Source organism: Babylonia areolata, chromosome 3 (genome assembly GCF_041734735.1).
Source record: "Babylonia areolata isolate BAREFJ2019XMU chromosome 3, ASM4173473v1, whole genome shotgun sequence".
NCBI classification, from domain to species: Eukaryota; Metazoa; Mollusca; class Gastropoda; order Neogastropoda; family Buccinidae; genus Babylonia; species Babylonia areolata.
Window position 1 is genome coordinate 19,256,196 of NC_134878.1, and position 25,003 is coordinate 19,281,198.

Consider the following 25,003-nt stretch of genomic DNA (forward strand, 5'->3'; position numbering starts at 1 on the left):
AACATATTTCTAATGAAAAACTAACAACTATAACAGCGAACCAACGTGACTATTTAACAAGGAGTTGAAAAAGTCATACATTAGCAATGGACTGCTGAACATCGTCAACAATGAAGATGATTTCAGTTCAAGGATTTGAGACTTTAACATATCGCAAGTTGGCATATGATCGGCTGTTAGGTGAGCACCACAGATGCAAGAAACATTACTGACATATTTTGTCCTAAAACAATTCATTTTCCATCTGCAGATTAGAGAAATGATTTGCCTCTTATGAAAATCATTATGGTAATGTTTTCCCATGAAACCATACATTTTCTTTATGTTCTTATGTAACTCCGAGTTACCGGTGTGTTTTTCTTCAGTCTGAAATTTTGACCATTGGACTTTTTCTACCATGGTGTAACATTCCTGTAGTGAAAGCGAAATATTTAAATCTAACTCCTTCGTGGAGCTTATAGCTCCTTTTTTTAGCCAAAATGTCAACTTTTTCATTATAGTAAAAACAGCAATGAGAAGGAATCCAGCTAAAGGTTATGTGGGAGCCTCTTAGTAAGAGTTCGTGAATCAAATGGTTAATTTCAATAATGAGTTCATACCTAACCGCTTCTTTTATAAGTTCAATAGCGTGAAGAACTGATTTAGAATCAACACAAAATAGAATTTGAAATATAGTTTTCGGAAAGGATATCATGAAATTTAACGCCATTAGAATTGCAATGAGTTCGGCTGTGAAGATGGATTCAGTTATTCTCTCCATGTTGAAAAGAGTTTTGAAAGTTAAGGTTTGGAATAACTAAAGCAGCACCAGCTCTATCATTTACAACTGAGCCGTCTGTAAAAATCTTTAGATGATTAAGGTATTTCTCTTCCTAATGGATTCGTACATGCGATGTAAGTGAATTTATGTTGTCATCTTTGGTTAGATCAGTGTGATCGATATCAAATTGCGCTCTTTGAAGTCAGTCCCATACAGGTGTAGGTGATACTACAGACCTTTTAGCAAAATGTGGGGTTTTATTCACTGGCACGCCGGAATTTGTTGAAATATTTGACGTGTATGTTCCCAGTGTGGTATGAGAGGGTATAGATCTAGCTCTCTTTGGAAAATCGCGGTCGGATTTGAGATTTATTTCCGATTCCAAATCATTTTCGTCCGTTAAACTTCTCAAGACAAATTTGCTACACGCAAGTTCCCTTTGATCCTCTAATGGTAATACTCCCGCTGCACTGTACGTCAGTCTGTGTGTCGGTGTGTGTGTTTTAATTGCTCTTTTCTTTTTCCTGTGTATCTAATTATCACCATGCATATGACTTTATTAAGTATTGTGTAATAATAATAATGGTATTTATATAGCGCTGAATCTTGTGCAGAGACAAATCAAAGCACTTTCGCACCAGTCATTCACACGCATGCATAACTCTAAAACTGTAGAAACTAAAGACAAGGAAGGTTCAGGCAAGGGAGGCTATTTTGGGAAGAGGTGGGTTTTAAGGCCAGACTTGAAAGAGCTGAGTGTGGAGACTTGACGAAGCGAAAGAGGAAGTTCATTCCAATCGCAGGGTCCAGAGACAGAGAAAGAACGGCGGCCAACAGTCGAGTGTTCGAATCTGGGTATGCGTAAACAGAGTGGATCCGAAGCCGATCGTAGTGAGCGAGATGGAGTATAGAGGTGAAGGCAGCCGCAGAGATAGGAAGGGGCAGTTTTGTGAATGCATCTATAACATAGAGTGCTGATCTTGTGCTTTATTCTGTGTGAGACAGGGAGTCAGTGGAGATGTTGCAAAAGATGAGTGATGTGCTCAGATCTTTTCTTTCTGAGGACGAGTCAGGCAGCAGAGTTTTGTATGCGCTGAAGGGACTGAATGGATGAAGCAGGCAAACCAGACAATAGAGAGTTACAGTAGTCAAGGCGAGAGAGAATGAGAGAAACGACAAGTCTAGATGTTGCGTCAGTGGACAGATATTTCCGGACGGCACTGATGCGCTGCAGTTGACAGTAGTAGGACTGACATGTCTGACTGATAAATTTTTGCAGGGTCAAGGACAACACCGAGGTTCCTGACTGACGTGGAAAGAGGGATGGATGTACTGCCAAGTTTGATTGTGTCAATTGTGATGGAAGACAGTTTTTGTTTAGTTCCTATGTAGTGTAAACCCTGTTCAGGGCAGGGACTGGATGTAAAAAAAAAAAAAAAAAAAAAAAAAAAAAAGCACATCAGTGCTGATCTATTATCCTCGAAAATAAAGAATTTTGTCTCGTCTTTCTCTCATGTATGCTTGTGGTGTGTGTGTGTGTGTGTGTGTGTGTGTGTGTGTTTATGTTATTTTTTCTGATGTATTTCATTAACACCATGTTCAGGACTTCAGTATTGTAGAGTAGACCCCATTCACTGAGTGCAGGGTGGAAATGTATATAAAGAAGTTTCTCTTGACTTGTCTTAGTTGTCTTCTCTCTCTCTCTCTCTGAGTGTCTGTCTGTCTGTTTCTTCTTCTTCAAGTTCTTCTTCCTTGGCATGGCTGGATTGGGTTTGCAATTTTGAATGTCCCCGGCAAATTGTTAAAGAGGTTTCAACTGGATTTTCAGTTACAGTTTCTCAAAGAGGGGTCACTGCATTTGGACAAATCAATGTCTGCAACACCACACCTACTAGCATATCCCAAAGCACTTGGTCTTGAGTGCATGCATATATTTGTGTACCTATCAGAGTGGGTTTCTTCCACAGAATTTTGCCAGAGGACCATATAATCACCAGGTGCATGCTGAACACAGCACCAGTTTCTTGTCTCATCCGAATGGCTAGATGCCCAATTTGACTTTCCAGTCAAACTTGGGAGAAAGGACAAGAGTGGGATTCAAACCCAGACCCTCACAGACTCTGTATTGGCAGACGAGCGTCTTAACCATTCTGCCACCTTCCTCCCAGAGCAGAGCCTTTTTATGTAATTTTTGTAATCTGGGGATGATAAATTAAGCGGAAGGGCTGACGTTCTCAGCATGGCCTAGTCTTATTTGTGCTGAGGAGCTAAATGGTTTGGTCACTTACAGAGATTGGTTTTATGGTACATCAATACACTGAAGGCACAAACTACAAGGGAAATACCGGATGTCAGTCATGCATGGGACAAAGTTCAACATTTTTATCATTCTCAGCCATTGTTGTTGCTTATAGTCCAGCCAACCACACAGAGTTATATCAGGACTGTCAAACCATGCAAATGATCAACTGCATCAAAAGAAAACTGTCACATCCACAAAAAAACACTAAGACAAACCCACACAACACATTTCATGACACAGTATCCCAACCATTTAGCTCCATAGGGCATATAAGACTAGGCCATGCTGAGGACGCCAACCAATTCTCAGACATGTATGTCTGCTAATAATATATATGCAACATTTTCAGTTGACAGTTGTCTTCTCAGTTGACAAGCACTGCAGATACTATGGATGCAGAACTGTTAAAGTATAATTTGCTTGAAATATATAGTGAAGCTATGATCAAGCTGTAAGCAGAAACATATTTACATACATGAAGTTGCTGGTTTTGTCCATAAGTGAGCCCTTGAAGCAAATTATGAAATCTTTTCTTCTGTTTTTGATGCAAAGTAATCCTCTGCCCCACCCACCCTGTTAAGTACAACAGGAAGAGGGTCACTCTTTTTCATGATGAGCAAGGACATTTTCTCATCCCGGCTTAAGTCAATGAGTCATACTGTTCAATGACTTATTTGTGAAAAGATGTTTATCACTGGTCTAGTGTTGATGCCACATATCCGAATGAACCTGTTGCACTGACATGCAGTTCAGTCCTCTGCACGAGAAAATCAAGGTTTCCGAATTCTGTGTGTGTGTGTGTGTGTGTGTGCGTGCGTGTGATAGAGAGACAGACAGAAAGAGAGATAGGCAAAGAGAGAGAGAGAATAAGTGCGTGTTAGAGAATGCCAATGAAGGTGGGCATGTAGTTTTGTTATGCGTGTGTGTGGGCGTGCATGAATATGTGCATATGTGTGTGAACATGTGCTAGAGCGTGCAGGTGTTAAAGGAATTAACGACTGTGAAAAGTGACAAACGAAGTAAGGTTTTAAGTGTCACAGATTTTAGGCAAAAACTAATCAAAAGTATCATAAATTGACAAAGAATTGCTGTTTGTCAGTGAAACATCAAGGTAATCAACAATAAAGCTTGTGACTCTGCAAAGGTTATTTTTCATGAAACTAAAGCCATACGCTCTTACATTCATAGAGGAAGATCTTTCTCTTGTAAACATTGTTCTATACAGATGTTGGGTAGGCCATCCCACCCAACACCCTTTTTTATTTATTTCTTCTCGAGAAATAATTTTCTTTGCACAGTTACCAAGGTTTCTCTGATATTTCTTTTGGAATATTAGTTTCTGTGACCAAAATTGAAATGTATTTTAGGGGGATGGGGATCAGTATTTTAAGTGTTTTTCTCCCGCTGTTGTCAGGGTAGTCTCCCATGGTTTTCTTTCAAAGCCCCCTGGTTCAGCAGTTTCACCCATGTAGTCCTCGTCACATTCACCACAGGGAGTCTGGTATATGAACAAGTTGTGTGTGTATGTGTGTGTGTTTGTGTGGTCTGCATATTGTCATAAGTCTTTTGATTTTCTGCAGGTAAAATGATTTTATTGACAGATGACAGAATCAGAAACAATCTTCATGCTTATTATTTTGTCAACAAGACATTAACAGCACTACAAATAACAACAAAGTGCTAATTAATAACCCTACATTACCACTACAAACTGGTAACTAATGATGCACTCTAGTTTTTGTCATTGAATTAATACACTTACCATCACATTTATAGTACTATTAACTACAAACTTCTACAATGTAAACAAATAACGTAGGAATCAAAACTACACTTTACTCCCCAAAGGAACAAAACAGGCTGTGTCTACCTTTAGAAACCATCTTGCAAATCGGCAAAAGTCATGAAAGCAAAAAGTATCCTGAGAAGCCATCTTGCAGATCAGCCAAAGTCATGAAAGCAAAAAGCATCCTGAACTTTCAACAAACTATAAGTCTCAGTCTCTATGAAGCCTTTGATTCTGTTCTTTTTTTCTTTCTTTTTTTTTTTAACATGAAGTGCTACTGTTAAAATGTATATCATTCTAAGATACATTCTCAGCAATTTTACTCCACCACATTCTCAACCCATTGGACAGCCAATATTGCGTCTAGGAAGGAGGGAAGGCAAGTGAAAACAATTCCTTAATTAATAAGGCAACAAATAACTCGAATCCTTAGAAACATTTGATTCAAGCAATGCAAAGCAAGAAATCTTTGAACCAGACATACAAAGCATAGAAGCAATAACCATTGTATCAAAAGCATGACTTTCATCAGATAAAGCTGTAAAAGTAAAAGTAAAAACAATGTCATATAAATGAGTGGAAATACATATGCCAGTCTGAAATAAAGTGCACAAGAAAGTACCAACAGGAGTACAACGTACCTAGGAAATATATATACATCAATGAGGCATTTCAGTACCATGAAACAGCCATGAAATGTTACATGTGTTAAAACAAGCTTTAACACAAACATACTGAAGACTAATCCACAACAGTGAATATCTGTGATACAAAGTAAGGCAATACATTACACACCAACAAAAAAGTGGGAAATATAAGAGTAACAGTGGGAATTATAAGAGCAACAATGCATACATTTGTACCAGGGTGGAGTCAGACCTGCCATTCCTCAAACAACTTCAACAAGAGCTGGATCAAAACAGCAGACAGTATTTTGCCTGTAAAAACATGTGCAGTGACTGGAGAATGCTGACTCCCCACTTATTCAAGATGTGCACTCCATCAACATCACTGGATGTTTACATAAATCGTCAAACCTATGAACTGGGTAAAGTGCTAGTAATGGGAATGATTATGCCACCTCTCACATGTTATTTAACTGGTACTGAGAGTGAAAAGAAGATTCATAACATTCAGACTCTAGCATCTGACAACAGTTATAATTAATGCAAACATGTAAGTACACTTGCATACACAAATTTAGGCACACACACACACACACACACACACACACTCACACACACATTCTCTCTCTCTCTCACACACACACACACACACATTCTCTCTCTCTCTCACACACACTGGACTAAACCGTTCAGCTGTTCCCCTTCTTCACCTATCACCCTCTGTGCTTCTGCACCCTCACCCCCCAAAATCTCTCTTTGACACAAACCTATCCCTTGCTTACATGGACATCCAAAATAAATTGTGTTTAAATATCAAGCACCTTTCAACAGTTCATACATTTTCTATCGCAAGCTATTACATTGCAATATCTACACACAAAAGAGATATCCATCCAATGACAACAGCAGCAGCACAAAAATCTTCCCTGCCCACCCTCCTAATAACAGCACCTTGCTCTTGTTTTCTCTCGTAACACATTCATCAAACTGAACAAACCCTCAATTCCAGCAAGACATGTACCAAGTCAAAATTATTTCCCTTACACTACATGTCAAAGTGGCCACAACTTTTGTTTCCCTTCATTACAATGATGGACAGCTTCAGTCACACCCACATCAACAATGAATCGTGTTTTTCTCCCTCCATCATGTGTGCAAAAAAGCAAAGAAGAACAGCAAAGAAACGAGAATTGTTCTGCAGCTGGTGCTTTCATAATTACTGCTTGACATTCAAGTGATCATGAAGCCCATTTTGGTGTGATCTTGCAGACTTTCAGGTCCAGGTATCAAGCTTGCTCTGGATTCACAACAGTTGTGAATCAGGCAATTACATATGGCTATCGCATTAAGGGGGAAATATGGACTCACCACTGACTTAGCAATGCACTCAAAAATTCACAGCTGCGGACAAAAACATACAATTTGCAATCTTACATAATAGCAATATAAGGGGTGTGGGGGGCGGGGTGTTGGGGTGTTGGGGGACGGAGGGCGGCAGTTGATCTGCCATCCCTGTAACACTTACCCATATTAGGACAACCCAACTAAATTATTTTAAAATCAACAGCGTTAAACACAAAACCCTGTCACATCTGGAATGCAAACAATCAAAACAAAGCAAAAACCAACAAAAAAACACTCCAAAATGACACAGTTCATGATTATATATATATATATATATATATATATATATATGATATATATAAAGAAGAGGAACTTTCAGGATGTCAAAGCCCTTGTTAAAAACAGACCAACCTGGATCCAAACCGTAAGTGCCATAGCACCAAAACCACCTTGTTGGGTGTGGTTAATGAACTCCTATTGGCCTGTGATAGTGGTTGTGTGTCTATTCTGTCACTTCGTGACCTACTGGAAGTATTAGACACAAGAGAGCATGACATCTTCTTTAAATGGTTGTGTACCAGATTCAGCTGCTATGGAATGTTCCTGGAATGGTTCACATCGTATATGACTCATGGTAACCAGCCTGTCTTCATCAGTCATGAAAAATCTGCTGCATCTGTGTTAAGTATGGAATGCCACAAGGTTCAGTCTTGAGCCCAGTTTCATTTGTCATTCATCAGTCAGGTCACTCAAACCATTTCTTTGCAGATGATTCTCAGCACCACAACTACACTGTTAATTCAAACTCCACTATTTCCTCAAACCTTCTGACTCTTGCTTGCAGCATGAAAAATAACACTGAATATGTGGCTGAGTGGATGAGTGAGAACAAGCTGAAAATGAACGAGGATAAAACTGAGATTACTGCCATTTGGCACCAAGTTAAAGATTAACCTCTATCCCTATGTCCATCTCTGGTTCTGGCATACCATTCTCCCAGTCTGTTAGAAAACTGGGTTTCAACTAAGATGAAACTTTCTCCATGGATGAACATGTCTAACACTTGAGCTGCATTCTATTCTGTCCATTACATTGATTAGGCAAAATTCACTCCTTCCTTTCCTTTCCAACGCTGCTGCCAGCAAGCTCTCCATTTCGTTCGTACTATCTAAACTACTGTAACTCTCTCTTAGCGGTCTCCCCTGTTAACAATCTGAAAGAACTTCAACACTGCTCGACTCGTGCTCCATAAACCCAGACATGAGAGTGCAACATTATTGCTCAAAACACTTTACTGCTTTCTGTGTCAGCTAGAATCCAGTACATGATTGGTTGTCTGTTTTCAGTGTCTGTATCACATTAACATGCCACCATATCTTTCTGACCTCCATCGTCATCCTTACACAATTCTACACTCTCTTGACACCTCTCTGCTTACAGTTCCTCATTTCTCCCTTGAGACTTTTAGTAAAATTCCTTCTCTGTCTTTGGCCCCACTGTCTGGAACTTCCTACCTCCATCCCTGAGAAAAAGTCAAAACTTTGCAACTATCAAAAAAAAGTTAAAGATGGACCTCCTTGAAATTCATCTTTCATGATGCCTGTGACAGTGCAAGTGTGTGCTTGTTTATTTTTTCTGTATATTTTTTTTATATTATGTTATGAAGAGTTCTGTGGAGGAGAGAGAGGGATGGTGGTATGTTTTTTTTCCCCCAAGCACTGTGATTTTAGTTGTGTATTATTGGGGCATTGTGATGTATGTCATATAGTTTTAAGTATTATGATATTAATGCAAAGTTCTGTGATATGAGATATCATCATCGACATGCAGGTATTGTGATGTAATGTTTGATATGTATTTTGAGTGTTATATTGTGTGCATTGTTTTCATTTTTCTACATACATAAATTACTGTTAGTGTCATATCTTTGCAGGGTTATGCAAGAGAGTCATTGTGTTTAGATACACATTTTAAACATTCATTTTTTATGTTGTACAGCACAGTTGAACATGTTTTACATGGAAAGGTGCTATATGAATTTAATATTAATATCATTATGTCATCATTATTATCATAATAATCATAACTATAATGATAATTACTATTATCATTATTTTCATTACAACCTTTTCCATTTAGCTTCTTTTAACTCATTCAACCCTGTGCCCACCTGAGAGGCTGGCGCTGCTGACTGCCATTCTCTGCCTGAGGTCACCTAGCAGGGCGGCAAAGAAAGTCGTTTATGTAAACTGTTTCGTCAGCTCATTATCATGCATTAAACTACTAGGTAAGGGAAATAACTTGAACTAAACTTCCTTCCTCACTGGCATATGAAGTTTCGCTTCAAAAATCAAACGATTTGTTGTTGTTTTTTATGTGGTTTTCAGCATCGATATGGTAAAATTTCAAAGGCTTACTGCATAGTAAGCGCTCAGTAAAAATATGATGGACTCCTGCAGCCAATCGGACCCAGATATTGAGATAATGACATAACTTTGACTTATGATTCATTTGGTAATTCTTGGGAAAGTGGAGGAGGAATTTTGTTTAATGTCCCGTCACACATATCGGTGATTGAAGACATTTTGTTAAAGTATTTGTGAATACATCTGAGTATTATCGGTTAGAAGGGGTGGGAGATGTGGATGAATGGAGGGTTGGGAGAAACTGGGCAAATGAGGGTAAAAATGTGGGTGAAATTTGGAAGAAAAAAAAGAAAGAAAAAAAAACAAAACAACAACAACAACAACAAAACAACTCTAAATACAGTTACAGGAAATTACTTTAAGGACTTCGTAAAAGAGAAGTTGTTAAACTGACAAGCGAAACAACTGATAATGAATGCAAAAAGTCAAAAACATCAACGTTCTCAGTCACTTGTGAAGACACACTTTCGTGTACAAAAGGTTTCATCAAACTACAGTGAAAAATTATATGCTCAATTGTCAGGTTACTAAAGCATATGCACTTGACAGTAGAACAATACTTGGTCCGTAATGAATTTGATAATAGTCTGAGAGCTAAACTTGGGAAGGTGAAGGACATGAAATTAGCAACCAGTCTGAACAAACATGCAGACATTTGGATCAAGAAGATAGCTCACAACCTTCAACATCGACAGAAGCTGACATTATTTCTCTTTTCAGTTTAAAGTTACAAGTAAAATATTGTATCTCTTGGTTGAGTGGTTGCTCGAGCGCTTTGCCTGAAGTGGAACAACCCTCCTTGTTGATGCAGCCAGGCCAAAACATGCCAGGTTGGGAAGGTTGCAAAGGCAGAAGACCTTAAAAGGCTGGAAGGGTTAAGGCAAATAAGACAAGGCTGTGCTGAGGCTGTCAGACCTTCCCCTGAAATTATCGTCCCAAGATTACAAAAAAATCATAAAAAAGGATAAAAATACTTCAAAGCTACACACACAAACAACCCCACAAAAAGTCCATAAAGGCAACAAACACAACAAAATGTACAGCTTCTACTCACCCCAGTTTTTGCATCATTACTTAATTGCTAAAGCAAAACAGTACAAATAGTACACGGTAGACAGCAAAAAAAGAGAAAAAATGTCCAGGCTCGTTGGAAAAAAAAAAAAAGGAATGGACTGGGAAGGTAGAAAAGGCAGACAATAGTGAAGGTTTTTGTTTGTTTTTTTTGTTTGTTTGTTTTTTTAATTGGCAGAAAGAACAAGAGCAACAGAAAAGAGAAAACTCAAGCACATGATTTTCAGGTGGGGATGCTGCTCATACTCAGAGACCCCCAGCATCCCACAAGGGAAAGGCTGTCAACATTCTGCAGCTGACATAAAGACAAGTGCATAAAGGCGGGAACACAGACTCACCACGTTAGCCAATGCACACTGGCTACAAAGTTGACAGGTGTGGGCAAGAAACACATCCTAGCCACTAACTGGGCACAGAACCTGCCATGGATTGGGGTAGAAAGAAAAGAAGGGGTTCAAAGACACAGCAGACATGACAAGAAAAGGGATTCACCTGTTCACATTAACAGTGGAACACTTCTTCACTGGGGGCATTTCCAATAAACAAGAAAACAAACAACAACAAAAAAAGTGTCATTTTGGTGATTTCCCCTTCCTCATCCCATCTATGACAACCAATAAAACAAAACAAACAAGTCACCAGCACATCTAACACACTGAGAGACATTACTGATAACTCCTCCAGATGAGTTCAGCGACGGCGGCAGTACTCCACCAGGAAGCAGACAGCAGCAAAGGCGAGAAGGATTCCTCCGATGATGTCAAAAGCAAAGCCAAAGTGAAGATTCACATTGTAGTACTTCTCTACTTCGCTTCCAAACACCACAGCCGCTAGGAAGGCCAGGACAGCTGAAACCCAAACACCTCATAGACATCACAATCATGCTTTCTATTCCTGTGTTCCACACATCTTTTCTTTAACTTCTACATGTTTTTAACAGGTTGGTGAGCAGTCTTTTTTGTTAACTCACATGTCAATACAAAGTGAGTCTGGTCTAAGCAAGGGATAAAACTATTAACTTAACAACTATCTGGCTAAAAAACAACAACAACCGTTCAACTCTAAAACATAGTTGTTTTAACAATAACCCATTTGGACCATGTAACAATGATGTATGTGTGTGTGTGTGTATGTGTGTGTGTGCGTGCATGCGTGTCTGCACACTTTCACACTTCATTTATGTTCATGCATCTGGCCATTCTTCATAAACTAAACAAACAAGTGTGACTGAACAAGTAGATGTGTGAGAAAGAATGACATGCTGAAATATTTATCTTATGCTATTAAGTGTGTTTTAACACACAAATATAAGACTGTGTCAATGTCTTACTGTAGTGGTTAGCGTTGCGGACTGACGGCTGGGAGGACGCGGGTTCGAATCCCAGCGGAGGTGGGTTTTTCGGCCTGTGGCCGGCTCCTACCCAGAGTTGAGTGTGCTGTGGGCTTAAATGGGGAGACTGGGACCACACAGTCGAGTGTCATCCACTTCAAGGATGCATCTTTGGGTGTATTGCTCAAATTACCTGACCAACACTGCAAGTGTCTGTATCTCTCGGGTCTGGTTAACGCCGGGATATCATTAGGACAGGAAGCGTAGAGTACAGCCTTGTCACGCAGTCCCAAACCAAAATGGACCTCCATAGAAACATCGTCATCATCATCGTCATCCTCCTCCTTCATCGTCATCAATATAAACAAAATCTGTGGCCTTTCATGCCCTGCTCTCATGGTGACCTCAGTTTCAATACCCCTCCACTTCCATGCTTGGGGTGAGTCCTGTCAATGTCATCAGTGTCGGCAGATTCATGGGGGGCTGTTGTTTGAGGGATGTGGTGGCGGTCTCCAATCTGGGAGGGATGCTCACTCAGTCTGGCTCCGTGACTTAGCCATTATTGTTGTTAGTAGGGCTTAGTAGGTGGTGTCCTAAGTACGTTAAAACAGAACAGACACCACTGAACACCACCGAAGTGACTCAGCAGCAGTGCAGGGTCTCTTCTGGTGTGTGGCCTCCTGGCGACCTAACATCGATGGTTCCCTGTGGACTGCCAACGCTGGAACTGCGAAGGACAAACCTGGGTGTGGCCGCGTATGGGGGAATCTGAATGAGCGGCATGGGAATAATGCCACTGAAACGGTGCAGATGATGGGTCAGCAACAACAACAACAACAACAAAAGACTGTGTCAATGTGTTGGTAAAACACACAGAGCATACGCATGTTTACACATGCATGATATCCTGTGCATGAGAAACTTTAAACTTACATGCGGCACAGTCACAGATGATGGAGAAGAGAAGGAACTTGATGGGTTTGCCGCATAAGAAGAGGAGGCGTAAAATGAAGTCCACAATGAGAGCAATGAGGGCTAGACATGCCAGGGCTTGTGTCCCCTGGAACCAACCTGTAATACGTGCCACTGTTATTAACTGACTGTCATATGTTTGCACACAGGCATCCACACACACATGCATAACACACAAATACAGGCACATTTCCATGCATGCAAGTATGTTCATTTGTGTGTGGAAACACCAGCATAATTTAGTTACATACACACATACACAAAAAGTTAAGCCATGCACACACACACACACCACTGAGTGTGAAAAGACGCTAAACTAAAGAACGAACGAACACACACATCTGTATTGTGAACAAAAGAACTCATCGTAATACATGTACATGCCATTCAATCTTTAAATATTAGAGTTAAATTCATCATCAAAATCAGTCATTTAATTCATTTTCTCTCACTGAGATGCTCGATATAACTTTTTGCTGGATTCCATCTCACTGCTGCTTTCAATAAAATGGAAAGGTTGATGTTTTGGCCAAAACTTGTATATGCAGTTATGCACATCAGCACAGACTTATTTAAGATATCCTTGAAATTCACAGTGCTTACAATGTCTGTGAAAAGTCAACAGGAAGAAAAATAGAGAAATAAATTGCTTCAAAAATAACCAAAAAGAACAAAAACAAGAAAAGAAAATTCACCCACACGTCAGCTATTACCACCAAGACAATATCAAGGGGAAAACAAGAGGCAAGGCCTTCAAGTCTCACTTGTGCTATGTGCTTTATCCATTAAAAAAAAATCATGAGAAAAAAAAGAGAATAAAAAAATTGTATAAAAGTGTTCTGTACTATATGTATCTGACATCTGACAGCACATCTGACATCATGCGACCAAATCCAATATTCAAAGCTATGTGTTTCTTTGCGCGATAAAGATGTGATTGTATTGGACGTAAAACACCATTTAAATCAAGTTTTTGTTTGTTTGTTTGTTTTATTTCTATTATTTAAGTGTTTTTTTTAACTGGTGGTAAAACAGACATTGCTATCACCTTAAGCACACCGCAACACATAGCTCTACACAAGCCAGTCCACAATGGGCTGACTGAAACTGAAAGAAATGATTGATTTAACTTTTCTTTTATGTTCATTCCAGTTACTTCAGTGTCCACTTTAGAATATTCATATGCAGTAAACAAGTCAGTGGTGTAGTTAGTGTCACTGTATGTGTTTTGTCCAGAATTTGTATTTCTTTTCATTTAATTGCGAGCAAGAAAAATGAGGTCATGCCGTCTGCTTACGAATCATACCGTACGTTCCGGCAACTGGGAAGTGGTAATGTAGTATATTCAGATTCTGGAATGTGCCTCAACAAAATAAACTGTTAATGATCTGGAAATATGGCTTAATTCAGGTGACTTAAACCTATCATTGGTATGACTGTGAAGATTTTCTTCCTACTATTTTAGCCAGGTAGATAAAGTATTTCCAGAGAAAACGGCAATGTTAAAGTTTACCACGGACGCACAGACATACCTACATACACACACACACACACAACCAAACACCAGGTTATAACATAGACTCACTTTGTTTACACATGTGAGTCAAAAAGGAGAGAGAAAAAAAAAGGAAAAAAGGAAATAAAAAAACCTGATCTCAACAGCAAAAACAACAACAAAAGATAATGGCAAAGAGAACCACCACCGCTATCATCGAAGCAACAGAAATCTCTATCAAACTACCACTTCAGCCATTGCTCCCGACGCTATCCCCCTCCTCCCCACTCCCCCTGAATCCACTCACTCGGAGGGCCATCCCTGCCGAAAGACTGGAACCTGGATCCTGTGGTGGAAAAGCAGTAGTCGTCATGACAGGCTTCCCACAGGCCGATGCGTATGCTACTATAGACTGCCCAGTAGGGCACTGAGAACCCGATGACAAAGACCACAGTGCCGGCCACAAACAGTCCCAGGCCAATCTTCCCCACCTGGGTCAGGTTTCCTAAAACCATGATGTGCTGTGTGTGTGGAACTTTGGGGACTGGTCACCAGTGATGAAGCGGACAATGGTCAGCTGCTGTCAGTGGTGGTGTGTGCACAGTCCTGGTCAGCCTTCTCTCACCGATGCTGTGTCACAACCTTGCTGGGGCCAACAAAAAGAAAACAAATTATCAGTCATGTCACCGATTGGCCAGCTGTCCACGGCAGGCACACCAAGGTTAAAGGTTAAAGGTTGATGGTCCCATACCCTTTTACAGCCATCAGGGCAGTGAATTCATATCCACTTTGTCTAGGGCTCGACACAGGTAGGTGGGACCCAAACCTCTCCTTCCACAGTTTTAACCATCCTAAACTGAAGTCAGGTACCCATTGACAATGACCTGGGTGGAGTGAGGAAAATCATAGTAAAGTGCCTTTCCCAAGGACACAACGTGCACTAGCCCAAAACGGAGGAGCTAAACCCGACCACTGGATAAGAAGTCCAACATCTTACTGGTTCATCATCTTCAGGTATCTTTGATCTCACACCAGCTATTTTTCTCTTCGGTTTACTGGGTCCAACAGTCACCATTCCTTCATTTCTTCATTTATGTTTCAACCGTTGCCACAGCAAATGCTATGTAAAAAGTATATTGCCTTTGGAGTCATCAGAAAGCATATTTTATGCTCTTTTCAATGAACCATTTCTCTTTCTGTTATTTCAGATCAATCCAGGAAGATGATGCATGAAGGAAACAAAGCTAATTTACCACTGAACAGGACTACAGTTGGAGCGCCAGTGCTTCTTCCTTGTCTGTCACATTCATTTATTGCCATGCCCTGTTTGCTGCAGATATAAACTTTGGCTTGGTTTAGCGCTCTGAGTTTCCAGTTTCTATTTCTCAATGTGGCGTCACTGCGTTCAGACAAATCTACGCTACACTGCCACATCTGATAGGCAGATGCCTGACAGCAGCACAACCAAACACGCTAGCCAGGCCTTGAAAGCATGCATGTATGATTGTGTACCCTTCAGAGGGGATTTCTTGCACAAACTTTGCCAGAGGACAACACCTTTGTTGCCATGGGTTCTTTTGCAGTGCACCAAGTGTGTGCTGCACATGGGACCTCAGTTTACTGTCTTATCCAAATGACTGGACAATAAGTTTCTTCTTCTTCTTCTTCTTCTGCGTTCACTCGTATGCACACGAGTGGGCTTTTACGTGTATGACCGTTTTTACCCCGCCATGTAGGCAGCCATATTCCGTTTTTGGGGGTGTGCATGCTGGGTATGTTCTTGTTTCCATAACCCACCGAACGCTGACATGGATTACAGGATCTTTAACATGCGTATTTGATCTTCTGCTTGCATATACACACGAAAGGGATTCAGGCACTAGCAGGTCTGCACATATGTTGACCTGGGAGATCGTAAAAATCTCCACCCTTTACCCACCAGGCGCCAGCACTGTGATTCGAACCCGGGACCCTCAGATTGACAGTCCAATGCCTTAACCACTCGGCTATTGCGCCCGTCGGACAATAAGTTTGATTTTCCCGTGAAAACTGGGAGACAGGGTGAGAGCGGGAATGGAACCCAGATGCTGACGGAGTCACAGACATTGTACTGACTGATAAGTGTTTTAACCATTCTGCCACCTTCCTCTTTGCTCTGTACATCTGTGAAAGGTTCACAGACTTCCGTGGAAAGATGCTGTACAGAAGTAAGCTGCACAACCGTGAACATCCGTACAAAGGACAGTTTATATCTGGTTGGTAAAGTGCGTCATGAATTTTTTACAACTGTTCGACATGGGCGAAAAAAAAAAATTTTTAATAGCCAGGCCACATTCACGGAATGTTCTTTCATCCACCCTCCTTTGTGCTCAACCTCAGTTCCCTTCAACTCTCACATGCACCTGTCTACTTTTACTCTTTTTCTTTATCCTGCTCCCTCTTTACATCTGGTACAGACACGCGTGCGCGCCTTCTCTCATACAGTAACCCTTCTTCATCAGTGCTCATGTTAGTCAATGTGCACGCAAACACACACACAGTGCATGCTGATGTGAGAGAACACAGAAGGCTGCTTCAGTTGCAGTGTAATTTTGTCACTTGATGATGACGATACTCAATGATTAACTAGTGAATGATGACTCACTGTGCCATGTAATTCAACTGGCAACACCTGCCAGATCAGTCTGGCTCACAGGTGTGACCAGCCAAGCCAACTGTTCAGCCTGGCACGTAACAGAATTGGAAACAGGTTGAGCCTCAAAACTCACCATGATGAGAAACCTAACAACATCAAAATGTGATATTCTGTTTAATCTAAATCAAATCGAGATTAATATATACAGGCACATTTTTTTTTTAAAGAGGACTAAACTGGATATTGTTATTGTCGAATCACAACACAACACATAACACATCTCTGATGTGGGCTGCCATTCTGCCATGTACATCCCTCAACAGATTAAAAGTAATGCATAACTCAAAAAAATTATATAAATATTGATGATAATGCAGCACAAGTACATATATACACATCAGTGGGCATGCATTCAGTATGGATCATGGGAAACCCGCAGCACCACAGATGAAAGTCCCCAGTTATTTGTCCACAGCTGTCAACACACACACATGTACACACACACTGGCACGCACAAGCACTGACACATTTAAAATGTTTCTTATGAAGAATATTACGATAGACAGTATACAAATCAAAATATATACACACTGAGGGGGTGATGTTTGTGGGAGATTGCCAGTGGGCTGGGGAGAAAAAAGGGATGTTTTTCCTGACCCATTAATTATGAAAATTACCAACTCTTTCTTTTTGTTGTTGTTGTGAACAGGTAACTTGAAAGGACCCATAGTGTGCTGAACCAAAATCAAACGAGGCTCTGCATCGACACCAACACACATACACCTCTCTCCCCTCTCTCTCTCAACTTAACACACACACACACACACACACACACACAACCTCGTTCGATTCCATCCCTGAATGTCCGACTAATGACTATTCCCTTTTATTTGACTTACCTTACAATTATGTCAGGCAGGATAAAGACCTCTGCGCTGTGCGAAACACTCCCAGTGAAGCCGGCCGAGCTCAAATCACCTTTGTTCTGCAACAACCATGGACCACTGGTAAAAGCTTGCATACATGGTGTATTTTGTTGTGTTGCCGGTAGGCCTACTACTCTTTGTCACAAAGATTTCTCCGCGTGAAATTCGGGCTGCTCTCTCCTTGGAGAACGTACCGCAACACTGCGGTCAGTAGCACAAAGGCCCCCAGCTTTTTTATACCTGCAAGTGTACTACTTTGTTTTCATGTCAAAATTTTAGTTATTTATCCCCTTCTTCTTCAAGAGATTTTTTTCAGGAATAATTCCTTTATTGACGTGGGTTCTTAACGTGCGCTAAGTAGGCTACATGATGCTACACACGAAGACCCCAGTTTATCGATCGTCTCATCCGAACGACTAGCGTCACGTGCATGCGCAAAGTAGGTATACATACTACACACGAAGACCTCAATGTCTCATCCGAACGACAAGTGCCCGAACTACCACTGACTCAAGGTCTGGAGCGGGAGACTAAAATAATGCCGCGAGTGGGGGATTCCATCCCTGGGTACCCTCAGATTCTTTCGTTGCCTCCGCGAACGGGTTACCACCAGGCCTGCACCAAACACATTTGTGTGCTTGGATTGTGTCTCCCGTTAATTGGCTTGCTGTTCGTTATTAAGAAAGTAAACCGTTTTTGAGATACTGTATACACAAATGAACTGATAAATAAACAAATAAATAAGTATTAATGTTAAACACAAAATCAGTTCAGTAATTCAACGACTGGATTCAGTAATTACTTCGAAAAAATGAAAGAACGAATTAAAATACACGCTGCTGCTGTGAAATGCAGGACAAATGCAATTAATGCGAACAGCCCAGCCGCACCCAGCAACACACAACTTGAGCCACACGCCGATATCCACTCAACTCGTCCCCACTGGCAGACAGGACGAAGGAAGTTGGGGGTGCGGGGAGGGGGGCACACAAAACGCTGTGGAAACCTCGAGGTCAGGGAAACGACGCGGGATCTTTCACTGACCAGCCTATTATTTCCCCTATCCAACACACATACTTCACCGCTCCCCTCCTCCCCCCCCCCCCCCTCCCACGGACACACGCGCGCGCGCGCGCGCAGGAAAGAAATATCAAGTTGCTCATTTCAGTTTCCTGCTTCGAACAACAATCGTGTCGCCTCCTTGACCTACTGAAATTGAACAACAATCCATCACACACTGACACACACACACACACACACACACACACACACACACTGGCCGGCGCGCGCACTTTGTATGCCTTCAGTAGGCTACATGTCAAGAGCTGCATAATCTCATTATGATGTCAGTGTGTGACCCGGGTCCGGCCGGGGGTGGGCCCGGAGTCAGGACGAGTAGTGCATCAACACAGTGTGGACGATGTGAAAGAGGAAGAATATTCTGCATGGGTTCTACCCAATAAGAAGGGCGGGGTGCGGTGGTGTGTGGGGGAGGCAGGCAGGCAGACAGACAGACAGACGCAATCATACAGAGTCAGAGCCACGTAACTTGACACAAACTTGTCATGGCTCCTTTTCAGAGCGACACTGCACTGTCCGTTTACACCAGCTGACAACTTGCCTTCCTGACACTATTATGTGCGGAATGCACGAGAAACAAATTCCTAATTCCTCATCCAGAAGGGAGGTAGCAGATTGGTTAAGACACGTATGAGCGGTGCCAATGCAGTATCCGTCGGGTCGACGATCGATTTATTATTTCATACTAGTGGTCAGTCGGCAATTCCCGATCTCGCCCTTTCTCCCAAGTTTGACTGGAAAATCAACTGAACGTCCAGTCATTCGGATCAGACGACAAACCGTGTGAGATATACCAGAGTGCAGCACGCACTTGGAGCACCGAAAAAGAACCCATGGCAATACCGTCACTGAAAAGTGTTGTCAGGGCTCTGGCAAAATTCTGTAAAAGAAATCCACCCTGATATGTAAACAAATAATATATATATATATATATATATATATATATATATGCCGCATGCACTCAAGGCCTGACTAAGCGCGTTGGGTTATACAGCTGGTCAAACATCTGCTGAGCAGATGTGGTGCTGCGTAAATGAATTTGTCCGAACGCAGTGACGCCTCCTTGAGAAACTGAAATTCGAGTGAAAATACAGTCGAAGCCGCTTTAACGAATCGCCGGGGACATTCAAGACTGCTTCGTATCCGGCTTTAAGTTCGTAATATCCGGCAACGCAACAGTTACAACGATTTTCTATCAGGCTGCTTCGTTACATCCGGCGTGTTGTGCTCATCTATCTGTCTTCCTCAGTGTGTTTGTCACACACTCACACGCACACATAGGCAGTAATCAATCTCATTTCTTATCAGGCTGTTATATAGCCTACTTAACTAGAAATTATTTCAGAAATTTTTTTTTTTCCAAAGTATGGCTGTGAATTAATGTAAACAGATCACACAGGCTTATATTGCAGTTTGAATGTTTAGACTGAACCGATCAGTTACACAGGCGAACAAAACTCACTGTATTACTCTGAAGATTTGAGAAGAGAAGATTGTCCAGTCAGAAGAAATCACACTGCGTCACGATTTGAAGGCGGGAGGGGGAAAGGATGGGGTTTCTGCACTGTTCGTTTGCTGGTTCACACTCTCAGGTCATTGGAGAATGCCGTACTGGAGAGCATTTTGTGTTTTTCACATACTGACAAGAAATCACAATAACCAAAAATAGTGTCTGAATAAGGTCTTGAAAAGAAAAAAAATTTTTTTCATCTTCTTCTTCTTAAAAAAAAAAAAAAAAAAAAAAAAAGCCTTTCTTTGCATTTCTTTTAGTTCAAATTTTCGCTTCAAGGACAGACTTTTGCGACGTGCACACGCCATGATGAAAAGGACTATGAAATCAAAGCCTGACTCCCTCGAGTGTCCAGTCGGCCCGTCGACAACACACAATCGACAATCACAGGCACTCGCTTTGCAGAACCTTAGAATACGATTTTATTGTTTACGAATTACATAGGTGAAGTTCACAAACATACAGTTATAAATACTGTGAACATCTACCTACGTGTGTGTGAAGCTGTGCACTGTAAGGAAATGAAACAACTGAAGTTTAGGGCTATGCAGCAAGTCAAACACGTACGTGCACTGATAATTATACGTGCCGGTGATTTCTATTTTTGAACAACGCATCGAAAGCTCTACATTTCACATGTACCTATGCGGACACTCCTCGATCTCCCAAGAATACCCAGCGATCGCATGAAGCAGTATACATCTCAATGAACTAACCAACCATTTCTTGGAAATGGTTCCAGAACACAACAGTAACAAATTCGCTATATCCGGCTTTAAATCTTCACGGGGCCGAAAATATGATTCGCCATAGGCGGCGGCTTCGTTATAACCGGCGTGATCGCCCAGCTGGGGACCCAAAAAACCATTTCGTTATAAGCGGCATTTCATTTCATTCGATTTCGTTACATCCAACGTATTTTTAGTCATGTAAAGAAGGATTTTTGCTGGGACGAACCTTTTTGCTTCGTGATATCCGGCATTCGGCAATATTTCTTCACCTGTACCTTTCCGTTTATAAGACAGAAAAACCTGTCACGTAAATTGGTTAATAACTTGTAATATATACTCGACATTTCTTCCCTTACTGACTCTCTGATTGGTCTTCTTTACGTTTCTTGACAGGGGAAGAAATATAGAGTATATTACAATGTTATCCAAACAAAATTACGATTTTTCCGTCCACGGAACGAAACTAAATGGAAAGAATACAGGGGAAGAAAATGAGGATATTGCCCGGCATTCGTTACATCTGATTTCGGCCGGGTAATCAGTGTCCAATTTTAGCATCTTAGATTATCAGTTGCACGTATTGCTTTCATTTCCATCAGTGGTTTGTGGGACGATAAACGGAAAAGGTCAAGATGGTGGCACGTTAGTTCTGTGACAGAATCCGCATCAGTCTAAACTGAGTAAAATAACGTACAAAAGAAGAGTCGAAATCCACCTAAAATGGGTTTCAACATCTACTAATGGTAATGATCGTTTCATACATGCACAAAAATTGCCGGTAAAATAAGCGCAATAATTGAGGACGCTGAACTTGGCCTGACTGACCCAAAATGGCTTCGACTGTTACAAACACTCTCCACTACCCACACACAAGCAGCCAACTTCAACACGCCCACCAACCCACACACACACACACACACAAACAACGTACATACTGTGACAGTACGGCAACACGGGATGGGTGTCACACTCAGCTCACCTCGCCTGACTCAGGCACAAAGCGAACACTATGTGCGTGGGTTGGGGAGAAGAGACTGAAGGTCTGTGTGTGTGTGTGTGTGTGTGTGTGTGTGTGTGTGTGTGTGTGTGTGTGTGTGTGTGTGTGCGTGTGTGTGTGTGTGTGTGCGTGTGTGTGTGTGTGTGTGTGTGTGTGTGTGTGTGTGTGTGTGTGTGTGTACTTTATTGGACCGTTTAGAGCACCACTGCACATAAGGTACAGTATTTGGGGCAAAATTTTGAGCCTTGCGGCCTTTCCACGACCCTTCTTGGTATAGAGTTCAGTTGGTTTTAGGGTTTGCATTTGCTTTCAGTTGCTGGTTATTCATCAAAGTCATATTTCAGCACTATGGATCTAGAATCACTGATCTGTCTAGAATCACCTATCTAGAATTTCTGACAGATGCGGATGTTTGTTTTTATATCACACTATTCATAAACAGCACATATTTTTCCACTTCGTTCTCTGGTGGTTGAAGACATACACAGAACGTGGACAGGACAAAAAATGTGCGCCAAAAACCTGAAACACTCATTCGCTTTCGTATGATGCTTTAAAGCCCTTAAAACCTAGCTTTCCGGATACTGAAATCGTCCAGGGTTGTTGCTGAGAATTTCGTACGATTCTTTATATTAAAAAAAACAACAACAAACAAACCACCTGAATCTGAAAGTTTGCAGTTCACAGTCCAGTTGAATATTTAATTTAATAGTTTACACAATATTTTGGTTCTCGCTTCTTTGAACATGGATTAATTTTTTTCTGGTCTAATACCACACAACGTGGATAGTCGTTAGGCGGAAGAAGACACTCAATGCAAGAGAAAAAGGCACTTACAGAGTTCTGATGGTCACCAACACAACTTACGACAGTCCAATACTGAGGTCAGTAGTCACGACACTCACCCAAGGATCATATTATGATGACGGCTGCGTCCAAATTGAACAAAATCAACAAAGCGTCACTGATTGCTCGATTTACGAACCAACCGCCTAAAAACTTCCTGCTGTGTCCGTCACCGCCGGTTTTTCTAGACCTGACTTGTCAACTGAAACACACACACACACACACACCCACACACCCACACACACCTCAACAATAGTGGTATGCAGTTAAGCTGCACAGAACGCGCAGTCGCTGGCAGAGGCACGTCCAACAGTAGAATGTTATTGGCATCGTGCAAAAGAGACTGACAACTTTTTTCCCGCCCAAAATCTAAAGAATAATATATATATATGTATCTTTAAACTTACTCGGGTTGACACATAAGTTGAGGAACAGGCTAAATTAGTATTGCTTAGAGCAACGCGAAATTCTGTGCTCACTGAAAGTCCGTGGGTTCTTCCAACTGGGACATCGTCAGAGGAGATGTGTGTGTGTGTGTGTGTGTGTCCGATTGTGTGTGTGGGGGAGGGAGGGTAAGAGGGGGGAGAGGAAGGGGGACCGGGGAGGGGGGGGGCCCGTGTGGATGGAGCGGCCGTCGTCGCAGACTCGGCTGAGGAATGTGTGGCATGCACGGCTGACTCCATGGCTGAGTGTGACTGCATACTGGACAAAGTAGGCCAGGACGAGCAGTTTCTGCACCGTGTGAATAAAAATATAACGTGTGTGTGTGTGTATGTGTGTGTGTGTGTGTGTGTGTGTGTGTGTGTCCGCACTAAAACGAGCAGTTTTCTCGCTCGGGCGATAATACAAATGCTGACATGGCTTATGCAATTACACGGTGAACACGAATACACGGAGGAGCTTCCTCCTGTGCAAAAACCACTTATATAGCAGATGTAAACATATACATCTCGATGGTAAAAACGCACACGCCTCTCATGCACTGACTGGGTCCGGTTGCTGGAAGAGGAGACAAGGTGCCAGTCGCTTGAAACCGGCCGGCAGTTCTGAATCTGATTCAGTAAAACTGTGTCATCGATTCAACTTAATCTTATCATCCAACTGACCGTGGCAATACAGTTCACACTGCATTCGAAGAAACGCCCGCACACACGCGCGCGCACGCGCGCGCGCACACACACACACACACACACACACACACACACTCAGCGAAATACCCCATTTGTATTCGCATAAACCAGCCGCTACTTTTCTCAACTTACCATTACTCATACACTGGAGTACCACCATCTGTTGAACATGATATTTCAATCAGTAACAGCCGGCACATTACGCCATACAGACCAACTTGACGTGGAAACTCACCGTGCTACACGACGGAACACAGACTGCTATGAAGCATGGAACGCCACACTCACACACACACCACAGAACGGAAAAAAGTCAGTGGCCATCAGTCCAGAGAGCTATTCAGCTCGGCGGAACAACACAGAAAGACGGGACTTCCGGACTGACAACAACATGGGCACAAAACATCGAGCCCAATGGCACAAAATACCGTTGGGGGAGTATGCAATATACACACACTCACCTGTAAAACGTTCAACGTGAAGTTTTAAACAAACCACCGCACAGAATATATCCAGTTCAGAGCCACACTTTCAGTCCTGCACATGGAGACGATGCAGACTGAGCAGAAGGCGTTGTCAACATACAATGGAGTGTGCAACGGATGGCTTCCCCCTCTCTCAGAGCACGCACAGCGGGGTCTGGCCTTGGTGGGTGGGGGGAAAGAAATCAATACCAGAATTCTGTTACCGTATTACTACATGTCTCGCTACAGCGTTTGTGGCTCTGGTGTAAACTTGATGAGCCGACAGAAGGAAAACAGCGGGTAAAAAGTAAGCCGGCTTAAGCCTTCCAAAGTTCAGGACTCGACAGATCAGTCAGAGAAGATGCATGATGTATGCTTGTCACTGTTGTCCGCGCCGGGCCCGCCGGCGCGTGACACACGCGCACGCACGCACGCACACCCTACTGCCGGCACACATTGACACACGCGCGCGCGTGTACGTGACACATTTTAATAATGATAATAATAATAATATATCGTACTTACATATCATGGTGCAAACGGCTCCCAATAGGCTCTAATCGCTTTACATG

The 25,003-nt window shown here is 41.9% G+C and overlaps 1 protein-coding gene across 15 annotated transcripts; it reads right to left on the reverse strand.

Annotated features, from left to right (window-relative positions):
• Positions 1-4,675: 4,675 nt before the first annotated feature.
• LOC143279823 (uncharacterized) lies at positions 4,676-24,764 on the reverse strand. Of its 15 annotated transcripts, none has more exons than XM_076584034.1 (6): positions 22,897-23,025; positions 20,216-20,392; positions 17,647-17,732; positions 14,420-14,754; positions 12,579-12,716; positions 4,676-11,163 (listed from the first exon to the last, which is right to left on the reverse strand). In XM_076584034.1, exons 4-6 carry the CDS (start codon positions 14,625-14,627, stop codon positions 11,006-11,008), a joined length of 504 nt encoding a protein of 167 aa, XP_076440149.1. In that variant the 5' UTR covers positions 14,628-14,754; positions 17,647-17,732; positions 20,216-20,392; positions 22,897-23,025; the 3' UTR covers positions 4,676-11,005. The 15 variants fall into 15 exon arrangements, with proteins under 15 accessions (XP_076440149.1, XP_076440142.1, XP_076440147.1 ...); XM_076584027.1 differs by having other exon boundaries at positions 14,420-14,758; XM_076584032.1 differs by lacking the exons at positions 20,216-20,392; positions 22,897-23,025 and adding an exon at positions 24,429-24,764.
• Positions 24,765-25,003: the final 239 nt, after the last annotated feature.

Coding starts and splice junctions, on each gene's coding strand:
- LOC143279823 (XM_076584032.1), bottom strand. CDS start 14,627: ATGGTTTTAGGAAACCTGACCCAGGTGGGGAAGATTGGCCTGGGACTG. Junction 12,717..14,419: donor CGGCAGGGATGGCCCTCCGA/GTGAGTGGATTC, acceptor CACGTATTACAG/GTTGGTTCCAGGGGACACAA. Junction 11,164..12,578: donor CATCTGTGACTGTGCCGCAT/GTAAGTTTAAAG, acceptor TTTGGGTTTCAG/CTGTCCTGGCCTTCCTAGCG.